Source organism: Apostichopus japonicus, chromosome 11 (genome assembly GCF_037975245.1).
Source record: "Apostichopus japonicus isolate 1M-3 chromosome 11, ASM3797524v1, whole genome shotgun sequence".
Lineage (NCBI taxonomy): Eukaryota > Metazoa > Echinodermata > Holothuroidea > Aspidochirotida > Stichopodidae > Apostichopus > Apostichopus japonicus.
The window spans coordinates 15,847,107-15,859,158 of record NC_092571.1 but is presented as its reverse complement, the minus strand read 5'-3'; the positions used below and the strand labels follow the sequence as shown (position 1 = coordinate 15,859,158).

Here is a 12,052-nt window from a genome sequence, read left to right as displayed (position 1 = left end):
CACAATACTGTACATGGCATTAACACACACAGACACGTACACTCACTCATAATACTTTTTACAGTACACATTACACACTGTGAATACAATTCACAAATATGCAAATTGTACGATTAATGAATGGCATATAATTTCTATGAATGCACTGTGTGCAATAGAAAGTGAAAACTTGCTCCTTCTAAAAGTAGGGGGAGCATGAACAATTTTGAATGAGATTCATTGTGCAGTACTGTTGTTTTAAGCAGTTCTCATGTTTGGAATTAAAATGCCTATTCTGCAAAATCATGTCAAATAGCCCTTGTCAAATAGCTCATGTCAAATAGCCCCAAATAGCCATAGTCAAATAGCCCAAATAGCCCCAGAAAGTTTATACATTGGTTTGCAATCTTACTACTTTTTAAAAGTGTTTTGTTTAACGTGTTGTTCATATATGTTCATCAGTGAAAACAAATGTATAGGCTACCATATGTAACAAAAATGAGTGGTGTCTAAGTTTGACCAGCTGCAATCTTAGCTTAAATAACACTCATGATTTTTGGTAAAACTGTCGGAAATTGACGACCAAATTGCACAAACTTTCTTTCATAATTTGTGAAATGTTAAATGTTGTGAAAAGTAAAGTAGTAAACCTAATTCCCTCTTCGTTTTCAGTATTTTGTCCACTATAATATAGGCCTAATATTGAATTAGATCAGAGAGTACTTTTAACCTTTAACTGAGAGAGAGAGAGAGGGGGAGGGCTTGTTGTTGTCACTTGAGACATTACTCCTTTTGCAATATATGATATTGTCTCATCAAAGTGCAATGCCTTAACATTGTATTGTCTAAAACTTCAAAGAAGAAGACAAAACAAGAAGACATATATCAAAGTCAGTTTATCAAGTTCACTTTCACAGTATGTTGTTCTATTGAATAACATTGATCCATTACAAATCTACGTAGCGCCCTCTTTGCTGGACTCACTCTCAGATTTTTGGCAGTTGAATGTTGCAGGTATTTTTGGGAGATGTCCTGCACTTTGAAGGTGGATGGCTTTGTAACCTGTAGATTGTTGATAGCGTGTCTGCTTATGTGATTAGAAATAGGCCATTTGAGATCACGTTTCCATAGCGATAGCAAAACCTGTTACAAGTCATGCAAACATATTACGCGGACATAAATTGCTGGTTAAAGTTGTGAGGCATGCCCGAAATTAAAGGTTTATTACATTGAAAACATAGAAATCCAAAACTTTTAATTGGAAGCAGGAAGAGATTTGACAGGGTTATAGCAATCACGCTCAGATTCATACGTAGGAATGACCACATAACCACACTGGAACGTAATCATACATAGTGGTTTGACAGACAGTTAGGAAAATGGGTGAAGAAGTTTCCAAGAAAAAGACGTTACTCTTGCAAAATATGTGTCGGGGTATTTGTTGGGCCAGGATGAGTTTCAAAAGTAGGTTTATTATCCTACTCACACCTCCTCAAATGAAACTTGCGATGTAGACAAAACTCAAAGAAACCAAATCTCTGCTGCTGGTTACGTCAGATGTCACAGAACTTTTTATTAATGCAGAAAATTGCTGTGTCATTGGAATTTCTGAATCTTGCCTTTTAATATGTCACAAATGTTTGGTTTGCAGCTGTGTTTGCTAAACCATAATTACAAGTTCAAAGCCTGTGTTTGTTCCCTGCCTTTTACTCGGCGGTAGTGAATACCAATAGTTTGTTCAACATTTTCACTGTTGTGATGTTGTGATGAAGTTATAAAGGCACACATGACACATGTCGCTCGTTAAATTAGAGTTGCAAATTATGCGGACAATCGTATAAGAAGTTGTCACAATGGGCTTACAAGTAAACAAAAATGTTGTAGTTAAAGCCACGTCTCTTGGAAATGTCGTCCATTTTCACTCTGTGAACTTCCATTTCAGATTGAAATATTTTCATGAAGGGAATTGTGTAATTTACTTCGCTCCTCGCTTACCTGTCTCCTCACAACCTTAGCACCTCATTCTACCGTGCCTATAAAGTCCTGGTAAAATAATAACACTGTGCGCCCTCTATGACCGAACCCCCCCCTCGGTCACTCCTCATTACTCATTCTACCATTAAAAGTGTCTTCACGTGAATTTCTTGTGGATATATTTCCCTTGGATTTCGTCTTGGTTTTCTTTAGCGATCTTTGGAAGTTTTCTTTCCTCGGATTCTTAGGAGTATTGCAGTCCTTTCCAGCCCGATAAGTATCCTTTTTTGTTGAAAGGGAGGGTTTTGGGGACTGTTTTTATTCCTAGTGCGTTTCCGCCCTTAGGTTTTTTGCGGGGGTAGCAGTTCCGCGAACTGCCTAGGTTTCCCGCCAATTTCCCTTCCCCACGCTATAGGCGTGTCGTTGTATTTTCATGTTCATAGCATGTCTACATTGTATTTCTATTCACGATTTCTTCTTCTATATTTCGCTCTCTCATGTTCTTTTTCAGCTTGTGTTGATTTTGTTAGGCCACTTCGTAGCGTTTTTCGTATTTTGCCGTTGCTAGGTTACGCTACGTACCTCTACTCACCGTTATATACCTCCCGTTCTTTCCCGCTCTCTTGTTAGTTTGCATATTTCCGTAAGCTTAAGAGTTAGTCCTTCCTTAATTCGAGCGTTTTAGTTGTCTCGTAACCAGCTGAAGTTTTTCTTTAACTTTTCGATGTTTCGGCCAGGCAGAACCTGGGTCGAACACGATTGGTGTCCTAAGTGTAGAACCTACACCAGACGGGACCCATGCCTGGTCTGCATAAATTTTTCGCCAGCCCAGTGGCACTAGATAGACCAGTGGCTTACGAGTCTAAGAAGCAAACTTTAGGGCAGGCTGGACTTGATTCCTTAGGCCATCAGTGCCCCAGAAAAAGATATAGGAGAGACAAGAGAGAGAGAGAGGAGGAGGGAGAAGTGGTGAGAGAGGTGGAGGAAAGTGGCCAGGAGAGGGCCGAAGGAGAGGTGGAGAGAGAGAGAAAGAGTACCCCTAACGGTCCCGGTGACGTCCGGTTGATTACGGCCAGAGGGAAGGGCAGGAGCCCTTTTTTTTCTACCTCTCATTTTATTCTACCTCTCACCCATTTTATTCTACCTCTAAATTATACCCATTATACCCACCTCTAAATTATACCAAACCTCCTAAATTATACCCATTTTATTCTACCTCTCACCACCTCCCTACCCCCCCTCTTACCTGTCTTCTCATAACTATGGCACTATTGTCATCTGCTTTAGTCTATCGATTTTCTGTACTTCAAAATTTTATAAGAATAGACTGAAAATATCTGTTTTGAATGTCAACTATTTTGACTTGTTTTTACTCCGAGTTTGCGAAAGCACTCGAGTTCACTTGCCTCGTAATCTGAGACTCGAAGTCATGATTTTATCTTTCAGATTCAAGTATTAAAGACGGGTTATTTCATGAATTCAAGAAGTTCGGGCAGGTGACAGCGGTTACTGTCCAGGGTATGGGGGAGGACAGGAAGGGAATTGTCTTCTTCAAAAGGTAAGATATTTAACCTCATTTCTTGACTTTTGAGGGTCAATTTTGTTGTTAAGAATTTTTTGTCAATATTAATCTCAGGAGGAGATGGAGAGAAAAGAGGGTGGGGGATGGGGGGGGGGGTTGGAGATAGGTTGTGTGAGAGGAAGAGGAAGGTGAGGGATGATAACAAAACATAACATATTAAGATGATAATTTAGTTGTGCCTGGTTATTTTCTAAATTGGTCCCATTTAATTTGGATTTGCAACATTTCTTGGGCTCTTTACATTCAATGGATTGACTGTTGCCATGGAAATGCTACTCTGCCCGCATGGAGGATTATTGGATTCTTAACCTGGAATAACATAATGCTACCACCGTGGACCCACCCAGCTGTTTACTGCTGTTCTCCAAAGGAAATTCCTGGATCTCATAAATGGATTTACTATTGGATTTTTATGTGGAAGTACAGCATTGCATCACAGACCAAGTTGGATTCTGTGAGGAGTGGTGTCAACAGTGTGGTATATATCCTGGGACGAGAAAATCTAAAAAAGCTACGTGGATTGGATTCCATAACTGGATAAATTACTGATCATGACATCACAAACATCACATCTAAGAAAAAGAGAGTTGTGTATTCCAAGGGTTAGAGGGGGAGGTCTCAGATTGGTCAGATGTACCATAGTTTGGGGTATTGTGGGTTGAAAGGATGGGGGGTGGGGTGGGAGGTGGTTTGTGGTGGGATGGGTCAGGTCAGGAAGGGAAGTATCACTTTTCATTATTACACTTTCTTTCCTCAAAAAGAAAGAAACAGTGTTTATTGATCATTCAAATATTCCAGGGAGGACATAGTGACTATTGCTGGGTACTACTTCAGTTGCTTGGCAATCAGGACTAATTAATAATATGATGACATAATGACTGGTGGTGTGCAAGGTGTGGGTATATACATATATATGTGTGTGTGTGTGTTTAACAGGTTGCAGTTTGTTATGTAGGAGGGCGATATTTCAAAATGTGTTTGTACAAGGGATAGCAAACCTTGAGATAATTAGTTGGGAAGTGATGTTTCTACATTTTCAGTGGTTTCAAATATCCACATTACTACAGTGACTTTGAAAATCTGTGTCAGTCCTCGTCCGTTGTGACAATTGGAGCATGTCATCGATTACGAATGATGGTAGGCGCTGGATTGTAGTTAAGTCTGCTGTCGTATCCATCCTGCATAATGATGATCATTTCTTCAAACAATTTTACTATCATGACAATCAAATGTGATGAGAGATGGAACTCTTGGTGTGTTAGGGGGAGGGGAGGGGTGGGAGGGGGTATGGCACAAGGGGGAGGGAGGGGGTATGGCCCAAGGGGGAGGATTCAGGTAAATGCTGGAGATTTTATTTGCATTTCATTTAGAATGGAGTGTTTAAATGTCAGTATGCAGAACTGTATAACAGTCAAAAGTAGAAGCTTAAGCCAGGGGATAGAGGAAGGGTTGGAGAGTGATGAGGACAGAAGAAAGAGGGGGGTTCTAGTACCCGCCCCCCCCAGTGTTGGGTTGAATGTTTGCTAATAAAGATATCAATATTACATCTTCAAAATTATCCAGTAAATGTTTGTAACCCTGTTTCTCTGTTCCTCATGTATTTGAATGCATACATATGTTTAACACAAAAAAAAAAGAAGACATGCATAAAAATGCTTTGGTGCAACGTTAAGGAAGTTAGTACCTCTGTACTTTTTGTTGATGGCTGTTGTCCCAATTTTAATCTCCTGATGTAGGGCGGAAGACATGGAGAAGGCGATGGAAGTCTCCAGAGGTAATTCCTTCTTTGGATGTGAGATGTCTCTCTCTGTCTGGGATGGAGCTGGTAAGATGAAGTCTCTTTCTTATGCCCCCCCCCCACGCTCTTTTTATCCTTTTCCGTAAAACACAGAATTTTTCTTGTAAAGCTGAAATTCTGAATCACCATCGTTTTGATCTGTGTATGCTGTGTCAAGGATGGACTTTTCTCCCTTTTCCCCTCCCCCCCATTCCAATCCCCATCCACTCATCTCATCTGTTCCTTCCCTTACCTCACTTTGCAAGATGCACATTAATAGCATTTACATTACTGAAGTAGCATTTTGGAAAGATTTAACTCTTTGTTAGGTTATATTTTAATTCCCTTCAATTTTTTCATATATCCTCTTATCCCCCTCCCCCCACCTCCCTCTCCCTCTCTATTGTGACAAGGATGACCCATATTTTTTCTTCATAAATCTGAGCTCATTCTCTTGAAGTGCAACTGGCTAATCTCTTTTCTTTTTCAGATCTGGGTGTTGACGATAGTGAAGTGAAATATTTTGAGAAGGAGCTGGACGAGTTTCATCCCAGGGCCACACGGACACTCTTTGTGGGTAACTTGGACAGATCCGTCACACGGGAAGACCTGGAAGAAGCTTTTCAAAAATTCGGAGAGATTGTGGTGAGTGACCTCGGAACCCTTTATTTAGTTAGCTTGAATCGCGCGAGTTGTCCACTAGCCAAAAACACACAGGGTCAGATCCACAAGGTTTATGCCTAGACAATTCGTCCCTTGTTTCACGCACTGACGAATATGCAAATTATTTTATTTTGTTTTACGTAGTGACGAATGTTTTTAAAACATTTATATGCCCTTAAAATTGTTCTACATCCTTTAAATTTGAAACGTCTATAAACTATAATTTGTTTTCTGTAACATAAATCTATAGATACTGCTTAAAAGGTATTATTTGTGATCAAACATTCAGTTGCAAAGCAGTGAATTGATTTGGATCATGATAAATAACTTTCTAACATTCGTCAGTACGCGAAACAAGGGACGAATTGTCAAAATACTTCCAAAATTGTCAGAAAGAAAGTGAAGAGAGAAGTCACATTCTTGGAAACCACTGAGAAGGTAGAAAGATAAAAAAAAATGGAAGCACTACTCATGCAAACCTGTCTGTCGTAGGAATCGTTTGGTCTCGGGGAAATCCAAATTTCAAAATGTTCATCCTTATGGAATTTGCAGTCCCCCCACCCCCCCCCCCCTCTGACCTCTCGACTCTAAGCTATTGCACTTTCCTCAACTTACCTGGTCTATTAACTACAAGACAGTGGCATTAGGTACTTAATAAAGAAACAATTCACAACCGTGTTTCACCACTGTCTGGCCTATATGTACTCTTGATTTTCCATTTCTGTGAAGGATGATATTAGACAGGATTTGAGTCTTGATCTGTTATAGTCAAAAGAAACAAAAAGTTGGGTGGAGGACGGGGGGGGGGGGGGGGAGCATATTTCAAATTCAAAGAACATTTCAGTACTTATTTTACGGTTTTCTAAGATATTGTGCTTAATATTTTGAAAAGTCTTTAAATGCTCTTTAAAATGCGTACTCAGTGCAGACTTAAAATTCTAGTAACTCTAATAACTAAAATTGTAATAACTTCTTTAGGATTCATTGTAAACAACAGAGCAGTAGCCTTGGATGACATTCATCACCTGTTGTCCTTAATGAATATGTAAAAAATTATAAACAGGTCTTGTTTTGAGGGCATCAGAGGGAATTGTGTGTGTCATAAATAGTATATTGTATAACAGTATAATAATGTTCATACCGTTGTTCTGTTTAAATTTTGACAGCATATCGAGATCAAGAAACCTCCCTCGGCGCAACCGTTCGCCTTCCTGCAGTTTTCAGATATTGACAGTGTGGTCCGAGCCCGCAAGAAACTGGATGGAGAATATGTCGGCAAAAATAAGGTGAAGGTAGGGAAATGGAAGCAAGTTGAAATAAGCTTTCATAAGCCTCGAAAAAAACAACAAAAATCTAATGAAAATAATAACAAATTAAATACTGCCAGACATTTTCCACCCACATGTCTCGTTTGTTTCATAAAGTCTATTCTTGTCAAAAATGTTAGAGGGCAACAAAACAAAGGCAGAAAGAAGGATGACATTTGACAAGGTTGATTAATTGTATTTTGGATGAAACTGTCTCTTCCACAAGCAATCAAAACCAAAGTTATGGTTTGAAAGAAGAGCGAGAGATTATCACTTACAATCATAATCGCTGCGACTGCCAGTGTTGAATCTCGATATCGCAGACAACACAAGGAACGGTTGTCGTAGAGGAACAAGTAAAAACCGTTAGATAAAGTGGTGTCGTTCAGCCATTTGCGAACTAAAGTTGCTTTTTTTCGAGACCTGAGCAATTTCGCTTCCTTGTTGTATGGAAAAGTAGAATAATGAATGTCACAGGCTTTGAATGGTGCACAAGGTAGTAATGAGTGACACCCCCCCCCCCCCATATATAAATAAATAAAAAAGTAGGATAAGAGAGAATTGCTTGCTGCTCAATTCTCCTATCCTTGCATATATACATCTAATCCATTGGATTTTGGTCTTCTGTTTGATTATTCTTTTGTCCACATCTCTGCCCATCATGTTTGCTTTGCACATCCAATATTTAGGTCGTCGTAAATCTGCACTTTTGAACTTCTCAAAGAATTTTGAACCTGTCTTAGCTGTTGAAAACAACTGCTCCATTATAACATTGCCCTTTAATGCAGTTGATATAGGGGCCTTCCAAGTTTACTTGCGAAACCTTCCATTTCTGCTAATTCATTAAATATGGGGAGGAGAAAGTAATTTGTAATTTCACTTCTGTGGACTCAGATTTAGATTGTGAGAACCGTCACATTTTAGGTATGAGGCAGGGTACGTAAAAAAGTGGGTCATACATACTAATGAGGGTATCACTTGACCCGCTTCATCTGCACCCCACCCCACCATTCTGAACCCTACCCCACATTCCCAATTTCAATCATAGCAAATGGCTTAATTTAAATGGATTTTAGCTTGATGTTAAAATCCAATTTTTGATTCTGGTCAACCGTTTTCTCCCAATTTTTACCCTTGTTATTTTTCGCTCTCGTCAACAAGTCATGTTCACTGGGCTGCACCCTATCATATTAGTGCAGCTGTTGGTAGTTAACATTTTTTTGTTCATTATTCACTGCCATAAAAAATAAAATAATAAAATGGATAATTTAAACGAAAATGATCTTTAGGTTCACCTCTGATATGGGAGTGCACAGAAGTCGTCCGTGAAGTTTTGTTTATTTGTGTAGAAAAGTAACTGGTAGATATTATGTGTCGCATTATGTTTGTTGTGACACTAATGAGGTAGATACTTAAATTTAAAATAAAATTGTTCTTGCTAAGTTAGCTAATATTTATATATATATATATATATATATATGGAGAGAAATTTTGTGATTGCAGGAATTGGATGGTCACTGTTTTCTGAAGACTTTAAACTTATAAATTCTCGTACTGTAATTTCTCTTCCCTGAAAGCAGGATATTTTATAGGTTTATATGAACTAGAGGTAACATTTTCCTGTACCAAATTTTCCCAGCAAGAAAACATGAAAACGGGCATTTCGTAAACAGTTAAAGAAAGCAATATGACTTAAATTGGGAGGAGAAAGAGATTCATTGTTATTTGCAGTTTTTCTTTGTAACAAAACTTCTGCTCTCTGAAAGAAAAGGAGATTGAACTAAAATATAACACAAATGATTTCAAGTAACACATTTATTTATGCTATATTGTGTTTATTCTTCATTCACAGTTGGGATTTGGGAAGAGTATGGCAACAAATTGCGTCTGGCTTGACAATCTCTCCCAAAAGGTCAACAAGGAATATCTGATGCAGTTCTGCGGGCTTCGCTTTGGTGAAGTCACACGGGTGGTGCACGACAGACGGACCAACATGGCCTTGGTCTTTTTCATCAATATTGACGACTCCCAGAAAGCTGTGGAGGATTTGAAGATTGGAAACATCCTAGGACGCAGGCCAAAGGTGAGTCATCGACTTGGTTCCCACGATCATGGAATCATGGAAGAGTTGTTTAGAAAAGGAAAAATGTAGAAAAGTAATCATCGAAATGGAAACTTAGAGGATGCTTGTTAAAGAAAAAGTTCAACAAGTCATTACAGAACTCATGAAATGTTAGCCAAATGTTGACACTTGGATGTTTCCGGTAGTAAAACTTGCAAAGGTAACGTGTAAGTGAAATATCTGAACATAACCAGAGACTCTCCCAAAGATACATTTTGTGTCAGAGGGTAACTAAGACTATTCTTCTAAATCACAAATTCTGGAGAGAAAAAAAACTTATTTGAGGAGAAATGTTATTGGATGATAAAGGTACATGATAGTTATTCATAGATATGTGATGTCATTAGAGTTTGTGTTTGTGGTGGTGGGATGGTGGGGGGGAGGGGGTTAGGGGTGTAACCCATCAGTATTATTTCTGACATTGATAAATCTTGATTTAGTTCATAACACAGTTTAAATAAACAGTTTTCGTCAAAGTTTAATCTATCATCTAGCTATTGCTTCCATAAAGTCTGATCGAATACTTTATAAATGATATAAAAGATATATATAAAAATGTAATGGTTGGGTAATGGAATATCATGAAATTGTGGATAAAACTTTACAGTTAAAATTTATATAGTTTACATGAAATAACTTATTGATATTCAAAAATAAAGTGTTTGGGGGATGTACAAGAATCAATTTTTGTAGATAAAAGCTACTTTCTGATAACTGTCGAACAGTTACTGTTCATCATTTTGGAATTAAATGTACATTTTATGTGTCTTGATGTTATATTTAAGGTACTGATGAGGTATATCTCCTTTTTTCTGCAGGTTGACTTTGCGAGCAGAGAGTGCCAGAATCATTTTTACGATAGAATGGAACAGACAGGGCAAGCAGCTTACTACAATCACAGCAGAGAGACGTCCCCAACCGGTCCAACCTATCCAAGGGAAAAATATCCAAAGGCACAGAGGTGAGTAAATAATAAAGATTTGCCAGGGTCATTAAAATCACAGAATATATTTTGGGCTATCTATGGGGGCGCCCATTAGTAACCATTATCATCAAGCACAGGCTACAAAAACGATACCATTTTCATTTTCCAATAAAAAATGTTGGTAAATTAAATCTAGGCTGACCTGTCCAGTTTATTTCACAGATCTTTGATAACTCAGCACCTTATGAGAGAATCCCAAAGGCCTTCGAGATAAATATCAAAATATCCTTTTGTTCTCAGATAATCCCTCATTAGAGATCCCTCATTAAATCCTCATTAAACCCTCTTAAAACCCTCATTAAAGATGACAATAATAAAAAAAATAATTAAAAAACTTGTTCAGAAAAAGTTACAGTTGTGTGTATTGTGTAGGATGTTTTGACCGATTGTTGTACCTTTACTAGAAGACAATAACAGGCTGACAACGAGAACCGATTGAGAGATTATCATTTTCTGCAGTGATGACTTTGTTCTGGGTCTTCCTATGCTGTCCTCCTCTCCTAAACTAACACTTCAATGCCATTTTGCCAATTCGTAGTGATATTTGGTAAACTAGCGGGCTGTATTTCCACTATTTTGCAAGTTAGGCAAATCAGAAGAGCCATCACAGTTTCTTCCCAATGTGTTAACCGATCGCAAAGAAACCTTGAAACAAGCGCAAAAGTTTGTCTCTGTCAGTTTTGTGGGCTTTTTGCTTTGTCTTTCATGTGTTGATGTGGTATAGGAAAATAACAATTTTCAAAATTCCTTTTTTGAATTCTAGGAGGGTATCACGGCCTCAGTCCAGCAGCAAGTACAGTGGTGGTGGCAGTGGTGGTGGCGGTACCGGTACTGGTGGCGGCACCGGTGCCAACTTTGATGAAAGATATCCTTACAACAGGGAGGACAGCGGGGGTGGGGGCGGTGGTGGGGGCGGGTACCACGAGAGAAGCCACTACAAGGAGAATTACTCATCCATCAAGAGCAGCAGTTATGAGGAGGATGACTACCAACAAGAGCTGTCCGAGTATAGCTATCACCAAAAGGAGAGGACCAAAGAGCAGTATAGAGACAGAAGCAGAAGTTCTAGCCCCTCCAGGAGGGAGAGGTTAGTTCAATTTTTTTTTTTTAACATGTCACTTGCTCTCTTACTTCACATTCAACCATCCCATACTCTGTAAGATGTTTTGGTGTGGGGGTCAAAGGTCTCATTTGAAGTTGCCGAATGATCAGCATCTGAAAACAGTGTAAACAGCCTGAATTCTTCAGTACTGTCATCAGATGTCATAATTGGTATGAAGGTGGTATCCCTTGTGACTTCCTGAATGTTTTTGGCCCAATTTGAATTTTTTGAATGATTTTGGTCAACTTAGTTTGTGTGGTGGTGGGGGTGGGGGGAGGTAGACAGTATTGTACAAATAGGGACATTTAGGTTTTTTTTCTTGAAAACTGGATGCTCTTTAATGAAAATGGGAGGTGGGGGGTGGGGGCTACAGCTGGCACTTGGCATACTCAGTTTAAGCTAGGATATGTGTCCACGGTTATATCTAACTTCTGAAGTGGTCTTAAACAGGTAAAAGGTAACCTAGTTCTCCACGGTCAACTGATTGAAAAATTGTTACAGTAAAACAAGCTCCTGGGCCTTTTGGTGCAATTTCCTTTAGTCTGGTTTTGGTACCTAGAT

The 12,052-nt window shown here is 38.9% G+C and overlaps 1 protein-coding gene across 5 annotated transcripts in view; it reads left to right on the top strand.

Annotated features, from left to right (window-relative positions):
* LOC139976065 (uncharacterized) overlaps nt 1-12,052 on the top strand; it is a 72,338-nt gene that overhangs the window by 46,451 nt on the left and 13,835 nt on the right. For 3 of the 5 annotated variants that reach the window (XM_071984481.1, XM_071984477.1, XM_071984480.1), the window contains exons 4-10: nt 3,400-3,511; nt 5,266-5,360; nt 5,803-5,957; nt 7,142-7,267; nt 9,135-9,365; nt 10,223-10,365; nt 11,153-11,476. In XM_071984481.1, the coding sequence (XP_071840582.1) occupies nt 3,400-3,511; nt 5,266-5,360; nt 5,803-5,957; nt 7,142-7,267; nt 9,135-9,365; nt 10,223-10,365; nt 11,153-11,476 (1,186 nt within the window). The remainder of the gene's footprint in view (nt 1-3,399; nt 3,512-5,265; nt 5,361-5,802; nt 5,958-7,141; nt 7,268-9,134; nt 9,366-10,222; nt 10,366-11,152; nt 11,477-12,052) is intronic. The other 2 variants (XM_071984478.1, XM_071984479.1) reach the window with 2 other exon arrangements.